General features: G+C 42.1%; 2 protein-coding genes across 4 annotated transcripts in view; one reads left to right on the forward strand and one right to left on the reverse strand.

Annotated features, from left to right (window-relative positions):
- Window positions 1–250: 250 nt before the first annotated feature.
- Window positions 251–12,002, forward strand: LOC143316910 (uncharacterized). Of its 2 annotated transcripts, XM_076724711.1 has the most exons (18): window positions 260–422; window positions 620–648; window positions 1,873–1,939; window positions 2,093–2,325; window positions 2,428–2,496; window positions 2,588–2,656; window positions 2,735–2,905; window positions 4,707–4,871; window positions 5,029–5,092; window positions 5,175–5,265; window positions 5,363–5,504; window positions 5,939–6,043; window positions 6,179–6,278; window positions 6,436–6,670; window positions 7,703–7,777; window positions 7,865–7,967; window positions 8,590–8,705; window positions 10,809–12,002. In XM_076724711.1, the coding sequence occupies exons 1-18, from the start codon at window positions 398–400 to the stop codon at window positions 10,906–10,908; spliced, it is 1,959 nt and encodes a 652-aa protein (XP_076580826.1). In that variant the 5' UTR covers window positions 260–397; the 3' UTR covers window positions 10,909–12,002. The 2 variants fall into 2 exon arrangements, with proteins under 2 accessions (XP_076580827.1, XP_076580826.1); XM_076724712.1 differs by lacking the exon at window positions 620–648 and having other exon boundaries at window positions 251–422.
- The window catches only part of LOC143316911 (zeta-sarcoglycan-like), a 42,661-nt gene continuing 33,587 nt past the window's right edge, over window positions 8,554–17,627 (reverse strand). The window contains exons 8-11 of one of the 2 annotated variants that reach the window (XM_076724713.1): window positions 15,422–17,079; window positions 13,211–13,270; window positions 12,789–12,844; window positions 8,554–8,685 (exon numbers count right to left, since the gene is read on the reverse strand). In XM_076724713.1, the coding sequence (XP_076580828.1) occupies window positions 16,888–17,079 (192 nt within the window). In that variant the 3' untranslated portion in view covers window positions 8,554–8,685; window positions 12,789–12,844; window positions 13,211–13,270; window positions 15,422–16,887. Of the gene's footprint in view, window positions 8,686–12,788; window positions 12,845–13,210; window positions 13,271–15,421; window positions 17,080–17,627 lie in introns of those variants that run through there. The other variant, XM_076724714.1, reaches the window with a different exon arrangement.

Below are 17,627 nucleotides of genomic sequence, written 5' to 3' on the forward strand. Positions count from 1 at the left end.
TCTGACCCAGGACACACACACACTTATAATGATAACAGTTACAGGAAGTCAGTGCAGTATTAGTCTCTAATGCAGCAGTCCCCAACCCGGGACCAGACCGGGTGGTTGGGGACCGCTGGATTACACTATGAAAGGATGTGCTGCTGTGTCAGCAGGCGGCCGACAGGGGGCAGCAAAGGGCGTTTGCCAGGCATTTGGCTTACAGTGCGCATGCGTCCAATAAAAGGGAAGTCGCATGCGTTCACGCGATGCAGAAACTAGTTGAGTGCGAGAGGAAAACATGCACGCTACCAAACTTGGGAACAGCCGTCAGTAGCGGAAGTTTAATGCAAATTTGTGTCTAGTTAACAAGAATTTACGAGCACATGAAGCCGTGGGAGGCCATGTATCACTAAACATGGAGATATTTAAAGAAGAGACGGGTAAAGAAATTCACATTTGCTTCTCGTAAGAAGTTGGTGGCTACTTTAGCTAATATGCTACCTCGCGCGTACTAGTTTACGTTAGTCGAAAGTTACTACCAATTAAATACAGATAAATTACTGCCAAACCCTATTGGTTATACTTAACGCTAATGCTGAAAGAGTTCACGTTTTTCGCTTGTCTTCCTTTTTTTCAGAGTTTAACGATACATATATCCCATTATTCGTAAGTACATCTTTCAAATGGTCCTATTTGTGTGTGCCCAAATGCGAAGACATAAGGGTAGCGCCCACATCTTTTGTGTTGGTTTGTGGGCGGCTGCGATGTCGCTAACATCGACATGATAACGTTACTGCTCTCCGCATGAGAGGACCTATCCTCAGTATAGCAGCCGCCGCCGTCGTCTTCGTGCATCCTGTACTTGAAATGTAATTACGGTAATGCATTCAGACTAAACCTCGACCAGTCTTGCTGACTAATCTTTGTTTTGAGAGACTTAAAACGGTGCACGTACTCACTTCCTGTCTATGTTCTGCATCCCGAAGTGCGCTGTGTGCGTAGCTAACGTGACTTCTAATGACACTAAACAATGAACCAATCGTCGTATTAACACAATAAGACGTAGACAAAGTTTTGCAACGTTTAAAATGACCCTGAGACTCATTGTTTTGGAAAGATTGATATATTAACACCTGTCGGTAGAGTTATCTTTAGCTGCCAGTTGTTTGCAATACAGCGATACTCAGAATTCTCATTACGAGCTGTATTGATTGTGTTTTTGACCAGAGCACATAATGGATATAGTAAAATATTTATAAGACATCATTTCTTGTGTTGAATGGTACATTGTTTAAAGTGCACAGCGCCATCTTCTCTTTAATTGGGATATTGCTACCAGTTACAGCTGCCACCCATGATTGTACAGCCTGCAGTCTGATTTTGAAACATCAGAAGTTGCCAAAAATGTAGATCGCTCCATCGTCCATATGATTGCACAACTTTTTAAAAGTTCAAACTGTGTAGCCCAGATAACAAACTTAGTACCACTTCATATCTTGGCCCTGTGAAAAACAAAAAGCTGGGCTTTATTTACATGTTTTATTGTTCCACATGCTGAGGCTTCATCTCATCTTGTGGCATAGTTTAGATGTAGATGCAGTCTCCAGAGTTGTTGCCTTTATGTGTGTTTACTGTTGTGCCGGTGCAAGAAGAAATAGCTTCTCTGCTGATCTTCCAGTGAGTCATCATACCCTGGTAAAGGAAAGTGAAACTTAACAATCAGCGCTTCAGTGCTGGCTAACTCACTACAACACCAAGTCACAGTCAGTGCTGGCATTGGCACTTAGATTTGTATGTAGGGAAATTGAAGTTTCAGTGCTGAAGGTGCTCTCTCTCTCTCTCTCTCTCTCTCTCTCTCTCTCTCTGTCTCTCTCTCTCTTTCCTGTCTAGCAAAGGGTTGTGAATATGTTTGACGGACGTTCAAGTTTTCAACGACTAGTAAGACTCGGCCTTCTTGGTAAGAAGATAATCTCATCGCACGTTGACGCATGACACACACACAAGTCTGTTTTTTTTTAAATTTTTTTTTTTTACTTTATACATTTAACACATGTATGCAGGAATTCAGTTTGTGGACTGTGTCGTATTCATAACATGTTCTCTTTCCTAGCTAATATGGACTTCAGTGATGAGCAAGATGTTACAGATGAGGATGATTATAAATATGACCATTTCTTACATGGTCATGGCAATTCCTGTGGATACCCAAGGTCCTCTGACAGTAGTAGTGATAGAGGATTAGGTGGGAACCATACAAGATCGTCCAACTCTGTTTACCAGTACTACACCGCAGCTTGTGACCTTCCTCACCAACCATCTGTAAAAGTTCAGGCAAAGAAGAATGTAAGTTCCTTTTTATTTTGTCAGCTTTATCAAGTTAAATGACGTCATTCTGATATGAATTACTTCTGCAGAGTTAGTTGAAATCTAGGCATTGCTTTATAGGATACTGAAAGAAGATTATTACAAGAAGCGAAAAAAAGCAAATCTGAGAAGAAGAGGCTTAAGAAACAGGTAAATTCTGCAATCTCCCATGTTTTTGTTGTAGTTTCATAGGTCAAACTGTGTCAGTTTACACTTCAGAGTGTGTGTTCTTGTTTACCAGAATCAGAAGAAAAGAAAACTGGTCGAGAAATTGGAGAAGGAAAAACAGAACCCTGCAAAAAATGAAGAGGTAATCATCATTTGTTTGTGACATCTTTTGAAAGTTTTGCGGATGGGAAATTTATTTATTATTTTTTCTATTTTCCAGGCAAAAGATAATGCACAGCAGTCTAAAGCGGAGGAGAGCAAACCAGTTAACAATAAATCCACTGCCAGTATTAAGGAGTCGGCTTCAGCAAAAGATACAAACGTCAGTGACAGTGATGAAGAATCTAGCGATGAAGATAGCGAAGCCAAGGATGACTCGGATGATTCTGAGGTACCCTCATCTTATTGAAATACATACTCCCCTTTAGATATTGTTCATAGAATATCAAGTGTTGTGTATAAATGATGCAGCAATGAAGTGAAGATGATGAAGAAGTTCTCCGCCGATACTGTCTTGTTCATATATAAAAAGGTTTATTAAAGCAAGTACAGCATCTCAGACAGCATGCTATGTCTGGGTGGTTTCAGCCAATAGAATCAACACACACATACAGCATCTCAGACATGAATTATATAGGGGAGTTGTGTTCATACAACTAACACAGAAGGGTTGAAAAAGACCTAATATGGTTATGGCAGAGCATATACTGCAAAATAAGAGAGGGCCTAATACGGTCATGGCCTCTCAACGTTTATGTTAAAGGTTTACATTATATACGGGTGGAAAGATTCCTCAAGCCCAGGAGGTAAGAGTTTCCTGCAGAAGAGCAGATACTACACAAGCGAAAAAGAGCTTTGGATTTATCCCAATCTCTTTGTGTGATATATTGATATGACCAGAGCAGGAAGTATACCACGGCCAAACAGCCAGTGCCGTGGATGCCCTGGCATGCTCTGTTTTGAACTGACCGTTGTGCCCTTAAAAGAAAGCTGCGTCCAGGGGCTACACCGTAAATTAACGGTTCAGTGTTCTGAGTTAGTGTTAAATTGGGCGTGTAGGTGATACACCAATCAGCCTGCATTTTAGTGATCTTAATTTTCTAAACGGGTTGCCTCTCATTCCCACGGTTGTCTCCTACTAAAATAGTACACTTACCCAACAGAGACTAGTAGGGAGTTGAGGTGACAAAATCCAAAAGCGGTCAAGTTTGTGCCACCTGCAGTTTCTCTTTGTGGATTATAACAATGCTGAATTGACTAGAAGACTGTTGACATGAGACCCTTTTTATCTTGTGTTTCTAGAGTACGGTTTTTTTACAGACACGTGAGGAATTGTTAAAATGTCATATTTCTTAAAGGGACTTTGGCTTAGTGTTTTGTCTGGAGAGCGCAGGGAGCTTCCATTGACTTCAAATACTGTAGCCAACTGCTTAAGTATGATAAGGTTGTCTGATATTGATTAGCTACAGCAGTCATTGGTTTGGTATTGATAGCTGACAGTGGCTGAACAGGCTAAGTATCAGCAGTCAGCAGTTTCTAACAGCAGTATGCAGCAAATGGTCGCCTGTTGTGGACGTGTTTTTAAACTTCTTTCTTACACATGATGCTCTTAGCGGTGTTATCAATGACTCCTGATGAAACATGACTTCTCATTGCACTTTTTTAGCCTCTCTTCTCTTAAAAGTAACACTAACATTTTATTCACTCAGAAAAGGGCTAATATTTCTCTGTAGATTATGACTTCCTCTGTCAGCTGCTGTGTGTCTGCAGTGTATTTAGTGACGGGAAGAGACGAGTTGTCCAACCTTGAAAAGTTTCTTATCAGTGTGTTTAATGTTTAACATGTAAAAAAAGGGTTTTAAGTCGTTTTTGTGATTGCTCTTACAACCTCAGACTCAAATGCTAATAGTTGCATGGGTGTTGAAACTTAACCCATTCGTTATATGTGGTGCATATGTTGTATGTCTGTAATGTAAACATGGCATACTTTTGCAAAGCACTAATGCTAAATAGTTTAAGTTATTCAGACTGCTGCAGAATGGCCATATGTCCCCTGGTGAAGAGGAAGCTTTTCAGTTTTCAGTTTTCAGTGTTGTTTGCCAGAGATGAATAGATACAAACCCCTCCTGTTTCGTAAACATTAACCACTTAGGAAAGCGACTAATTGTGTATGTTTGTATTTGTTATTTCAGGAACTGGATATGACAAGTACTTTTGTGAGTAAAGCTGCTTTTATAGCCAGGCGGAAACTGGAGCAGAAGGCCCGGCCTGAGAAGAAGGAGAAAAAGAAGTTCCCAGTAAAAGAACCTAAAACCGTCCCCGACAAGCCTAATGAAGACCCAGAGGTTGAGAAGGAGGTGAGGTATCTTCATAACAGACAGATTCTAAACAGAAATGACAGATGACAACTCCTCCAGTGACTACAGATCAACCACAGTAATGATTCCTTTGAATTTGCCTTTCGGTATAAGGGATAAGGTTGTTCATCTTGTTTCTCTCTTATTGTCTGAACAGGATTCAGCTGCACCGAGCAGCCCCACTTTTGAGGATAATATAAGAATAAGTACTGATCTTGCAAGTAAGTTTTGTCCCTCTCATGTACACGAACTCTCAGCCAGAGTGGTTGAGCCTTGATTTGACTTTTCTCCTTTTTTTAATAGATATTGGAAATAAGTTTGCAAGTTCTGGAGACTTTAGTACGGCAGTGAAATATTTCACGGATGCAATTAAATACAACCCTACAGAGTTTAAGTAAGAACATCTTTACTTCATTTAAATCAAATTCACCGATAGTGCTCACACCACTACTGGTTTTTATGCAACGTTTTAATGGTTATTTCTGTCACAGGTTGTTTGGCAATCGCTCCTTCTGTTTTGAAAAGATGCAAGAATATATGAAGGCGCTGACTGATGCGGAGTTGTCTCTCAGCATGTGTCCAGGCTGGGTTAAAGGTCTGTTTAGGAAGGGCAGAGCTTTGGCAGGTCTAAAGGTAAATTGTCTTTAATAAAATCTGCACCATTCACATGTGACCATGCAGTTTAAGTCACTGTGGCGTTTGTACCATAATACCCCCGAAATGTGATCCACCACTTTGTAGCTGTGACTAACTTCCAAGCTGAAGTCGTTTTTCATGAGCGTTTACATTGTTTTGTTTACCTCCAGTATTCAGGTTGGAATGACTTTGTGGTCACTTTGGCCTTGTTGCAACACCATTGAAATAATTCCAAGTGTCATTGAGCTGCAGAGGCTCACATTATTTACTCAGACTTGTTTTTACTAGCTGCTGCTACTGCAAACATTAATAACTGAGCTGATTAGTCCAGCAGCATGACAGCCAATGAGCCTGAACTTTGATTTAGTCCTGAAGCAGCAAGTGATAAAAGCTCATCTTTTTTTTTTTTTTCTCCCCTCTTCTTCCTCCAGAGGTATGAGGAAGCTGCCCGGGCCTTCAGTGAGGTTCTCAAACTGGACAGTTCATGTGCAGAAGCTGCCCAGGAACTGATGCGGGTGCAGATAATACAACTAATGGTGTGTAACAGGAACACATGTTGGCCTATAGTCATCAATGGGGGAGGTTGCTGGGAAAATGGTGTCATTGCAGGCAAATTGACAAATAATTCCTCAGTGAAGGTGTTTTAACCTGGAACTGTGGTTTTCTTTCAGGAGTATGGTTACACTCGTGAGCAGAGCTCAAATGCTTTAATTATTCATGGGACAGTAAAGAAAGCAGTCGAGGTTCTGTCCAAATTACACTGCCAACCAGGTGAGTGTCTGCCTGTCTTTGATTTTAATATCCAGGATATGATTTAAAAGCTGCCAGAGGACATGAAAATCCCCTTTTGTCATTGCTTACCTGTGTAGAGTACGTTTCCTGAAAACCCAAACGGAAACTCTGTTTAAACGCTTGTGTTTGTTTTTAGGATCTCTTCAAAATGGCTCGCTCCCACTGGCTCAGGTAGCAAATGTCAGTGGAGTCTCTCCAGTCCTTTCAGCCAGCACAAACCCTGCTCCTGTTCAGTCCCAGGATGCACCAAAAACAGCACTCAAGAACAAACCTTTAGGCCCAGTCCAGAATATGTCGAATGTCAAGAGTCAGTCAAAGCCCATTCATAATCAGGCCATGAAGGCCGCCAGTGAAGACAATCACCCACCACGGTGAGTACAGATTCACTCACACGGCAGTGTCTGAAACATGGAGGAGTTTTATTCATAATATGACCCCGTCTCAAACATTGATTGGTATTTCCTTAATGTTGAGTATTTACCATGCTGTCTATTTCCAGACCTTGAAAGTATCCCTGGTTATCTGTGAGGTTCCATCTGTCAGTATTTTAATGACATACACACTTTATTCATTACAATTCAAACTCACCGGTCTCCAGGGCTGTTTGTTCGCTATCAAGTGACAGTTGTTCAGTACAGCTTGATAATATATTGGATTTAATTATAGTACCCTGTATGCACACCTGCCTTAGTTCTCAGGTCTGTTGTAACTCTCAATTTGCGTTTGCTGACAAGACCTTATCGGTGGTTACGCAAGTCCGTCTCTACCTGCTGGGTGGCTGATGCTGACTGTCCACTTCCCTGCAGATATCTGGCTCATGTCTTATAAGTTGAAGTGGATATCTGTTCTCTGCTTAGATGGAGCACCTGGTACTGACAGTCAGGAGCCGTGTGGGCTAACCTGTGTGCTTTGAATGTGCATAACAAAGGCAGACTTGCAGATGGTGCAGTGCTTTTAATTAACCATCTTAAAAATCACAGTATTTCAGAGATTTCTTTTTTTGGCCCTATTGCCAAACTCTGGTGTCAACCCTGTATTGCATCAGTAATATGTTGTAGTATAGAAAACAGTTTGTCAGTTCCTGTATGAAGGGTAAAATGTCTGCTGTTTGTATGTGGGCGTTTGGATGATACTCAGTCAGCTCGCGTATTGGACAAGCTCAATTAAGCACTCTACAGTATACTTACGGTTATTGGTATTGCTTCTTGTCTAATTAGACGATATATTCAAAGAGGGCAGAAAATCATTGACTGCTTTCATGCACTTCAAACTTTGTTATGACTGATGGTGTTTTTTTTTTTTAATCTACAAAATACTCAGGATCTCTGCACAGGTTGTCACATAATCTGTCCCTCTGATTTTCTTTTAAACGCGTTCAATTAATCAATGCTTTCTTTCACCAGGGAGCTGTTTCCAATTTGGGTGGGAAACTTGGTTTACCCCGTATCTGAGACTGTGCTAACTAACCTATTTAGCAAGTAAGAGAGCGTCGGATCTTTTTATTTATTTACACAGTTCACCTCTTGTAGTTGGTGATTATTATTCACTCTGGTCTTCTCTTGCAGGGTCGGGGTCGTCTATAGTGTGAAGGTCCTGACTCATAAACGATGTGCCTTCATAAACTTTACAAAACAGGAGTATTGTGAAGAAGCAATCCGCCGCTTTAATGTAAGCACACCCTGAACTCTCACTCGTGAGCCTCAGTTACAGTATGACCACGTACTGCCTACTTAAATGTCATGATTTCTTTGTTAACTGCATGTTTCCCTCCCTCTGTACTCTCCCTCCTATGGGGCTGCTTCTATATGCAGAAGGCTGTGTGAGTAAATGCATTTATGTGGCTGACCATGAAACCGTGAGCCACCTTGAACTTTGCAGTGACATAAAATATTGAGTACATCAAAGTATTAATATTCAAGGCTGAATTCTTTTTCATTTTGGCTACTTCTTGCAACTGCAGTTTCAGCGTGTTGACTCCAGATTTGTGTTCTTATCAGGAGGTCACGGGCTGATGATAAGGCCATGTTTGTTACGTTTTACATGTTCATCCAAGCAAGTTTCATCTCTTCATTCAGCCACACACACCGACTGCATCAGTCTTCATGAGCCCCGCTGTCTGTTGCCTCTTAGTGATCGGGCTCTTTAGAATTTGGTCCCCTAAACAAACAAATTATTGCCCCCCTCTCCTATGTGTGCACACAATGGCTGCACAGTCGGCCTCTGCTTTCAAGCTCGCTGATCTTTAATCCTCTTCTAAAACGATTGCTGTGATCTTTGTTCTCTTCGTCAGGGCTTCGAGCTGAATGGCATAAAGCTTGCTGTGAGATATCCAGACAGAATTCCTCAAGGCATGGGCATTTCCAAATCTGCCCTCAAAGCCGATGACCTGCAAGATGAGAATGTCGGGTGAGTGCTTTTAATATTATATTAACAACTTTGTAGAGCTATTATCTGAACTAGGTTACAAAGTGTTTGACAAAAGAGAATAAAATAAAACACAGCTGCTGGGCCTGGCGCCAACAGCTATGTGCTATAACTGAGGGCCAGAACATGTTTAGGCTTAAAAGTTATTACAGAAAATCTTAAAATCAATCCTGATTTTTTTTTTTTTTTAATAGCCAACATTGATTTTAAAGGAATATTTCAACATTTGGGCAAATATGCTCATTTGATTTCTTTCATGGCGTTAGATGAGGAGGTTGACACCATTATGACGCAAATACAGTTTAGCTTAGCTCATCTGAGCATAAGGACAGGAAAGGCTTTATAGTGCCTAGTAGACTTTTTTAGAAATGTGGACCGAGCCAGGCTGATTGTTTCCATCTGCCTCCAGTCTTTATGCTCAGCCAATCACGTCCTGGGTCCAGCTCCACACTGACCACAAAGACAGAGAGGTGTCAATTTTTTCATTTAACGCCAGGCAAGGAAGTGGGTTCGAAAATGTTGACCCTCTTTCTTTAGCTGAGCCATCATCTGTTTGTTTGCATCTGTTTTAAATGCTGTGCTGTTACTTCAATGCTGAACTGTATACTGAGTTGCCAGTTTATTAGGCACACCCAGCTGAAAGCTAATGCAGCCTAATACAACAGTCCTGCATTAAATCCTCCCGTCATGAAGGTCATAATGTTCATGTTTTTGTTCAAAGTGCTTTACAGACGTGTTGATTCAGGGGTCATGTTGTAGGCTGCAGGTTGTGGTGCGGTTGAGCTGCATCCCATTACACTGATTCTAGGTGCTTCTATTATTCTGTCCACTCCACTTACATCAGTGGGGGAAGGCTGAATAACAGAAACATCTTTGTGTAATGCAGTACAATTCCACAAACTACATCGAACAAACTGGTCATACAGTTGAATCAACAACTCTCTAAAACCATTTGAACAAAATCTGAACTTTCTGACCTTCATGAAAGGAGGGTTTCTAACAGGACTGTTGCACTGGGATGCTTTCACACCTGACCTGTGTGGTCTGATGGGTTTGATGGGTGGTTTGTTTGTTGCAAAAGCCATCAGTTGAGCCCTGATACAGACCAAACACCTGGACAGAGACCGCTTGAAGAGGAGGGTCTCAGTCTGCTGGTGTGCTGTGTGAAAGGAGATGCACCGCGCAGTTCTTTTTTAATGTGATTTTTAGCATGATGTCAAAAGCTAAACTACTATTTGCAGCATCTGCTGATCGTTGAATATTCAGGAAGTGATTTACGCATTTGTTTAAAACCATTTGGTAAGTCAGCATGAAGCGCTGGGACTTTCTCTGATCAATCAAACAGTCAGAGGCAGTTAGCGGTGCAGCGTGTTTGTAGTCTGCTCTGTGTACATTAAGCAGCTTAGTTAGGCAGTTCATTAAGTCCATTAAAAGTTCAATGCTGTCTGACCTGCCTCTGCCAGTCTGTCGTTATTCTTAACGTTTGCTTGATTTGCAGTCTGATACCGTTAATGATTAAAATCAATTTGTGACACCAGACGGCATAAATATTCACGTTGGAGGTATTCAAGTGCTGTAGGTCCTGATGACGCCTGACGATTTGGGATTACATAACTGCTTTTCACTGTAAATGATCAGGGAAAGTCTCCACTGACGAGCACGCCTTACCACATAATTGACATAAACACATGCATGGCTCATAGATTAATTATAAGATCGCCTCCTAACCAGCAGATGGAATTATTAGCAGTTTAGCTTTTGAAATCTTGTCAAAATCACATCTATCCTGTTGTCGGTCTGTTTGCTTTCACCCCACAATCGAAGCACACCGGTCTGCTTGGAAGCAAACCCAAACCCTCCTTTTTAAGTGGTCTCGCTCCAGTTGTTTGGTCCGGCCCAGAGTTTGATTGACAGCTTTCACAGCGGCCAAATTGAACCACGCCGACCCCGACAAAGGTTTGTTTTTACAAAACAGGTCAGCTGTGAAAGCATCCGTCTGCTGCACAGGCTTCAGATGGGTGTACCTAATAAACTGGAAACTAACTGTACGTGCACACATGTAACAATGTAATCAATTGGTTTCAGGCAAAACAATTACGTTAATGGAAGGAATGCCGGTGGAAGCCGAAGACCTGTTCGCCCTTACAGACCTGTCCCCGACGACAGAGGCAACCACAAGCCCTGAAAGGAAACCGTCTGCAGGGCAGCTGCCCTTCACAATAAAAGCAGGATCGCTTCCACTGTCAATACCGATTTGTGAACAATATCTACATGGTTTTAATGGTCCAGTGTGTAAGATTTAGGGAGCTCTATTAGCAGAAATGCAGTATAATATTCAGAATTTTGCCTCTATTCGTGTATAATCACAGAACAAAGCAAACAAACACGAGCTCTACAGAGTGCCTTTTGTGGTTTGCACATTTTCAGCAGCCACCACAGGAGAGGGGTGTTAGATATGTAACCTCACAGCTAGAGATGCCACTAAACCCTACAAACTGGACCTGTAAGGCTTTGCTTCTTCTATATTTATTATATTTTTAGTGGACCACAAGTCAGTGCTTATTTTGAAAAATTTCTAAAGAAGGAATACAAGTAATCATCTGAAAATGACTCCCAATGACACACACATGCTTACTATAATCAGTATCTTTGAGCTTTCCACACAGTGATTCCAGCTATCAATTAACAATTTTTGATGCCAATGTTTAAGCCAGACTAGTATACTGGAGGGTCGATAGTACGGGTTGATATTGGTATTTTAAATGACATCTTTCACTTGAGGTTTAATTCCTAAACTGGGAACACAGTTTGTCCAGCAGACTGGTGTGTTTATGGCGCTCTGCAGTACGAGCTGGCAGAGTAGCTCAGAGTGATTGATGATTGCAGCTCAGCTAAATGGCCTTTTTTATATATATACATACAGTTGATATACACACGCAGATGCAGGCCTCATCATCCATATACTTCATAGTGATGTTGACCTTCTTTACATATCGTGAACTTTAAGGTATTACAAAAACCTCGCATTTATGGCCTCTAAAAGATCTGTCTTCAGTATCTATGTTCAGAGTCTGTATTATTCACTATGCTTAATGCAAGTCGTTTGCGATAAACAATCCTTATAATCTATAACTCAACATCTTTTTTTTTTTTTTGCTTACTTCATTACCGTCGCTCATTTTTCAGCCTCAAGGTGGCATGTCATATTTTATTCCGATGCCCTCAGTAATTATGGAGTTTGTTCTTGATTCAAGGATTAAAGCTTCTTTCATATTCTCACTTCCTGTCTCATTATTCAAACATGGTCCTTCCACGAGGAGGCCCGGCATTAAGATGGGCTGTAGACTGTTAACTGTGTCCACGTTGTAAAACAGTATGCATCACATTTTCTGGATTAACTGTAGTGACTTTCGATAAAGCGAACACACCTAAATAAGCCACTGAGGAATAAACAGGGCAAACTTGTTTTTGTTTAGTGTTCTGGGCTAAAAATAAACAAATGTCACAAATGTTTGCTACCTGTTCCACACACACCTGACTCTCATCACCTGTAACAAAATGCACTTCTACATCAGTGCTCCACCTGGTGTTCAAGGTCAGAACTGCATGTGTGTACATTTAGTCACTTAAATAAGGATGAAGAAATTAATTTATGGCTCCAACATAAATTAATGAAATATATTAATAAAACAGGGCTTTAAGATTATAGATTAATGCAGGACCCCACGCTGAGTTACTTAACATTTTAGCTGATGTATTCATGTGGTGCATATTTCAGAACAAAGTTGGAATTAATTTAATTATGGAAAACTAATTGACTTACAGTAGACCTGGGGCTTTCATGGTCCCTGGGGACATTTGCCCTCTTTGTCCAGGCAGTAATCCAGCTTTGAACTCGAGCTGATTGAATTTCCCAAACGCCAACAGATGGCAGCACAAGCTAAAATCTGGACTGAATGGGCAACTCCGAGCATTCTCCAATTACATGCTGCTGTGTGAAAAAAGAATTCCTAGACGCTCCTATTATAGCTCAACTCTCTGACGATATAGATATAATAAACTTACCATTATAGCACAGTGAGATGAAGTCCTGAGCTGCAGACAGCGCACTTCCGCAGCACCTGGAAGAACAGCACAAGCAGTCTGAACGCTGGTAATCACCATAATTTGATGTACAGGGTCTTTCAGCTTAATGTGAAACCGAAGTAATGAGCAGCAGCGCTGGTTAATACTGCTCACTATAGGTCTGTGTACTCTGTGTTAATGACATTTCCCTCCAGCCTCAATTTGGACAAAGTTCACTTCATTATGTGGGCGACTGTACATGGCCAGCATTATCTAACAGCAGTAAGGCCAACAATGTGCTTATAATTGGGAGATAATAGATAATGTTTTACACAGTGGCACATGAATGGAGCATTTATTGCTTAGAAAGCCAGACAAGATGGATCAAAGCCATTTCTGCCCCGAACATACTGAAAAATTACCTGTTTTTTTTTTTTTTTTTTCTGCAGCATTTGATGATGCAACATCAACCATGAGGCAATCTGTGGATTGAGAGTGATATCAAAGTTAGAGGAAACAAGACTGGCATTCTATCAACATGGCTACACCTTAAACCCATACTGCCTTCAGAAGACTGTCAAACAGCTGCAACATCTGCAATCCTATAGGGAACGCAAATGTTAAATTTACATTTGGGTTTCAAGTCTTGGTGTTAGCTTCAGATCAAAGCTTGGAGCATCCACAGGGTGATAAAAACAATATTTTTCCACATTACAAACATCTAAAGTGCGCCCATTTCTAAATGAAAAAGATGCTGGAAAAACTGATTAATGCCTTTATTTCAGGCTGACTCATTCACTGTAACGCACCATTTCCTGGTCTCCTGAAAAAAACACTGAGCCAACCTTTTTTTTTTTTTTTTTTCCCCCCTTCAGGATCAGCATGAAACATCATCCACACTGAGCTTTTATAACGATATGCATATAGAGGCATGAATCCAAAGCAGCGACGATCTCTGAGGTCTGAAGCATCTGGCGCCTGCTGGAACCAAATGAATGTTTCAGCATGATCAGAAATGCAAAAATGGAGGTCTTTAGCCAGCAGCCAAAAACACTCAGCTCCCTAATGTGAAATGATTATTGAATTTGTGCAAGTCTCCACCACCTTTCACCTGTCATCCCACCCGCTTAATATGGAGTTTGTGCATTACTGCCGGTGGAGAAGAGTGAGTTATTAGCTTGGAGATTCGATGTAACTTTCTAAAAAGCCCACAAGTCATGCAAATATGCAGGAGAACCTTTTGGTGTTAATGAGGTGACCCATCAAGGCTAACAAGTCGGTGTTAGAGTGGCAGCAGGGCGTCTTCTCCGGTTACTCTCAGATTTCCCAAAGAAGCAGATCGACTGGCGTCACATGCTCGAGACTCTTGAGCAGCCGTCCTGCTGCTACAGAGCCGTTCCACGTGTTCTTCTGCAAAATGAGATTAAAATACAACGGCAACAGCGGTTGCCGCGGCTGATCTGGCTTTTTGATGGCAACTTTGGGCTTAATTAGAGCCAGGAACTTGCCATGTGCACCGGGCCGTGGCTGCAGCAGCAGGCTATGATAATATCCGTTCTTAACCCTGAGTCTTAAACGCTCTCCTCGGGCCACTTCTGTTCAGATTGCCTGTGGCCAAGGGAAGCCTGTAAAATGTCTCCACCAGGTGAGACGGTGAGGCAGCGGTACAGGGAGAGAGAGGATAATGAAATATAGCAGGTGACGGCGTCTGCACAGACGATGTTTGAGTCGCTTCCTCTCCTCTGAGCGCTCTACAGATTGCTGCTCTTTTTCCTGACTGAACTCATGATTTGTGTCTGTTCAACAAGTTCAATCTTATCAGGAATCTCCTTATTTTGTCTTATTTTATCTTAATATATTTAAATCCAGCAACTCTCTGTAATGTGCTGATTCTGTTCTGCTTAATAATCTCATTTAACTCTCATACAGGCGACGCAGCCTTCAATTTAGAGCTGAAATGATTAGCGGAGTGACAGGAAATTAACCATGTTGATAATCGACATGTTGTTGGAGTCATTTCTTCAGCAAAAATGCCAAAAATCCTCCAGTTCTAGATGTGAATATTCACTGTTGTCTTCTATGGTATTAAACTCTTTTTTTAATTTTCCTTTCTGTACAGATGTCACAGCACAGTTTTATGTTTGTTTTATTACTGTTGGGTTCTTAAATCCATTTTTTGGGGGGGTATCTTTTTTAGTTGTCTGACTTTATTTGCGTCATTACAGCCCTGAAATGTTTTAATCCTGGATCAAACATGGTAAGCACTGTATAAATAAAGTTTTGCTCCCATTCACAGCAGCCATTGCTGTTTTGTTTTGCAGCTCAGTGGTGATGAGGGGCGTCGTAAAGGTCACACCAGTGCACGCTCTCTGCATGAAACAGGATTAAGTCATTTAGAAATTTGTCATTTCTTGGATTCGTCACTTTGTTTGGCTGGAAAAGAATCACTATGTCACACCGAAGCGCCATTTAAGCAGATGAGGTCAATCTGCAGCATCTCAGTCAACACTTTGCTGTTGTCAGTGCATCTCTGAAGCATAAAAAAAACACCACAATGCCACTTAAGGAGGCCTGATGGAGCAGCAGCAGACAGGGCCGCTAAACTCTTGTTAGAATGCCATCACAGCTCTTACCGGAGCAGCCTGCCTCTGCTGCACGGCGATGATGGAGGACGAGGAAGAGGAGCGGAGCGAGCGAGCGAGGCCTGCTGACACACGGCTGCCTGCTTCGCTCTCTGCTGCAGTGCCAAGGTCAGCCAGCCTCTCGTGTCCAAGTCCACAGCGGAGCGCCGCCTCGGAGAGAAGCGCAGTTCACTCGTGGAGCGAGGTTTTAAATATGCAAGAGCCACAAGCAGAACATGAAATGAGAACATCGTCTTTACGTTTATGTATCAGAATCTAAATATAGGAGAATTTACTGAATGACGTTTTTCTATTAATTTTGTGTTATTAGAATGTTACAAGCAGACTGAATAGTCTATTTAGTGGCTGATCATGAGCTGTCAATCACATCAAGCGATCCTCACTGGCAGATTGATTTTTCCCACATGTCAAAGAACTGCAGTTCTTTGAATTTCCATTCTTTCCCCTGAGCTCTTAAAGCGCTTCTTGTCCACGATGAAGATCATATAAGACCGAAAGCTCAAGAGGAGCTACTAATTGGACCTTGTGGTGAGATCTTTTTCTCCACGGCTGTTTCCAAGGTCAAGAATGAAGGCAAAATGGACGAGAAGTCCTTTAAAGTGCTCAGAAGAAATGGAAATCTGAACATCTGCAATTCCACGTCAACTGGGAAAAGTCCATCTGCTGATGAGGATGGCGTGATATGCTTGAAAGCTCCAGAACAGCTGCTAAATGGACCTTCTTCAGAGATTGTTGTCCCAACTAATCCTCTGATGTAGAAGGAAAAGGCAGAATATTTACCTCAAAGTGGAGACGTCCTGCGAACCTTTTGGTTTGAACCGGTCTTAATCACTTCAGGTGTAACGTGCGCCACATAAAAACATGTTTAATTTCAAACCAAACAGGTGCTGACACAGTGGAAAAAAACTAAAATATCTATTGAGATTATTAAAAAAATCTAAAATCTGCATTTCTTGGGGGGAAAACATGACAGAATTGTGCTTACTTGTCTTTCACAACTTTGAAACTTTTAACTACCTCTCCTCGACTGCACAGACAGGTTCGATATTAATCACAACATGACTTCTTTCACAGCTGAAGGCACCTGTGTTTTACCTTTCCTCGTCTATTCGCTCAGAGCAGTCACTGCATGTCTACGATGAAGCTAAGGTAGAAAAATAAAGACTGTGTCCCTCTGACTCTGATAGAAGGTAGTGGAAATGTTTCTGTTCGTATGTGATATTCCTGATTTCAGAGAGCCACTCCTCAAACGCTGTCAGTGGTACAAGAGTCCTGACCTCTCACAGACCACTGCAGGCGGCGGACTCGGGTGCGTCTGTGCTAATCTGAACTCAGACGGCTCAGACAGTGTGAGTTTGAGCTCCGTCTCCGTCAAATGTACCGACGGAGGAGTCTCAATCTCAGCGGCTCTGGAGCAGATGTTAAACGTGTCCCCGATCCCCAACGCTGCTCCCAGGTCAGCTCCAGAGGCAGATGTTGCTCATGGCCTGGCAGGTGGAGCTGCTCTCTGCAGGAGAGAGGTAGATCTTGCCGCTGGGGCAGACGCACACCTCGTAGACGGCCTGTTCCTGGGAGGCCTGAGTGGGCGATGGTGTGTAGACGCCAAGTGGCAGAGCGCCCATCTGAATGGTGCTGGCGTCTAAAAGTATCTGGGAGGGGAAACAAAAAATCAAGAGGCACGCTGGAAGTCATTCAAATAACTTCGCGACAGGTGCCCTGAAGTGATGTATTACCAACTGGAACTGATAAACGACTCTGGCGCAGTCAGTAAATACAATGTGACAGGTGGAGTGAAACACAGCAGCACTGATCTGGTGAGTTAGGATAAGCAGCGAAGGAAGAAATCTGTCCTTCCACTCGTCTAATAGTTTGATTTTGAAGAGAAAATTGCCCATTTGTCGCCGTGCTGCTGGTGCGGCTCTAGGGATGGCAGTGGCAGCCCACCACTGGACTGGATGGATTTCATTCATGTGCTCCCCTCAGGGTGAATTCTAGAAACTTTTTCCTACAGTGCCACCATCAGGTTAAAAACACCGACATGACGTGCCCATCAGCCTCTGCTGCACTTTGTGTTGTGCAAATGCTAGCAGGCTAGCGCACTAAACTAAGATGGTGAACATGGCAAAGGCTGTACCTGATAACCACTAGCATGTCGTTGTTAGCATTTCGTTCGCGAGCACACACGCAGAGCAACACA

This window comes from Chaetodon auriga, chromosome 24, assembly GCF_051107435.1.
Source record: "Chaetodon auriga isolate fChaAug3 chromosome 24, fChaAug3.hap1, whole genome shotgun sequence".
NCBI classification, from domain to species: Eukaryota; Metazoa; Chordata; class Actinopteri; order Chaetodontiformes; family Chaetodontidae; genus Chaetodon; species Chaetodon auriga.

Coding starts and splice junctions, on each gene's coding strand:
- LOC143316910 (XM_076724711.1), top strand. CDS start 398: ATGGAGATATTTAAAGAAGAGACGG. Junction 5,093..5,174: donor AATAAGTACTGATCTTGCAA/GTAAGTTTTGTC, acceptor TTTTTTTAATAG/ATATTGGAAATAAGTTTGCA. Junction 5,505..5,938: donor GAGCTTTGGCAGGTCTAAAG/GTAAATTGTCTT, acceptor TTCTTCCTCCAG/AGGTATGAGGAAGCTGCCCG.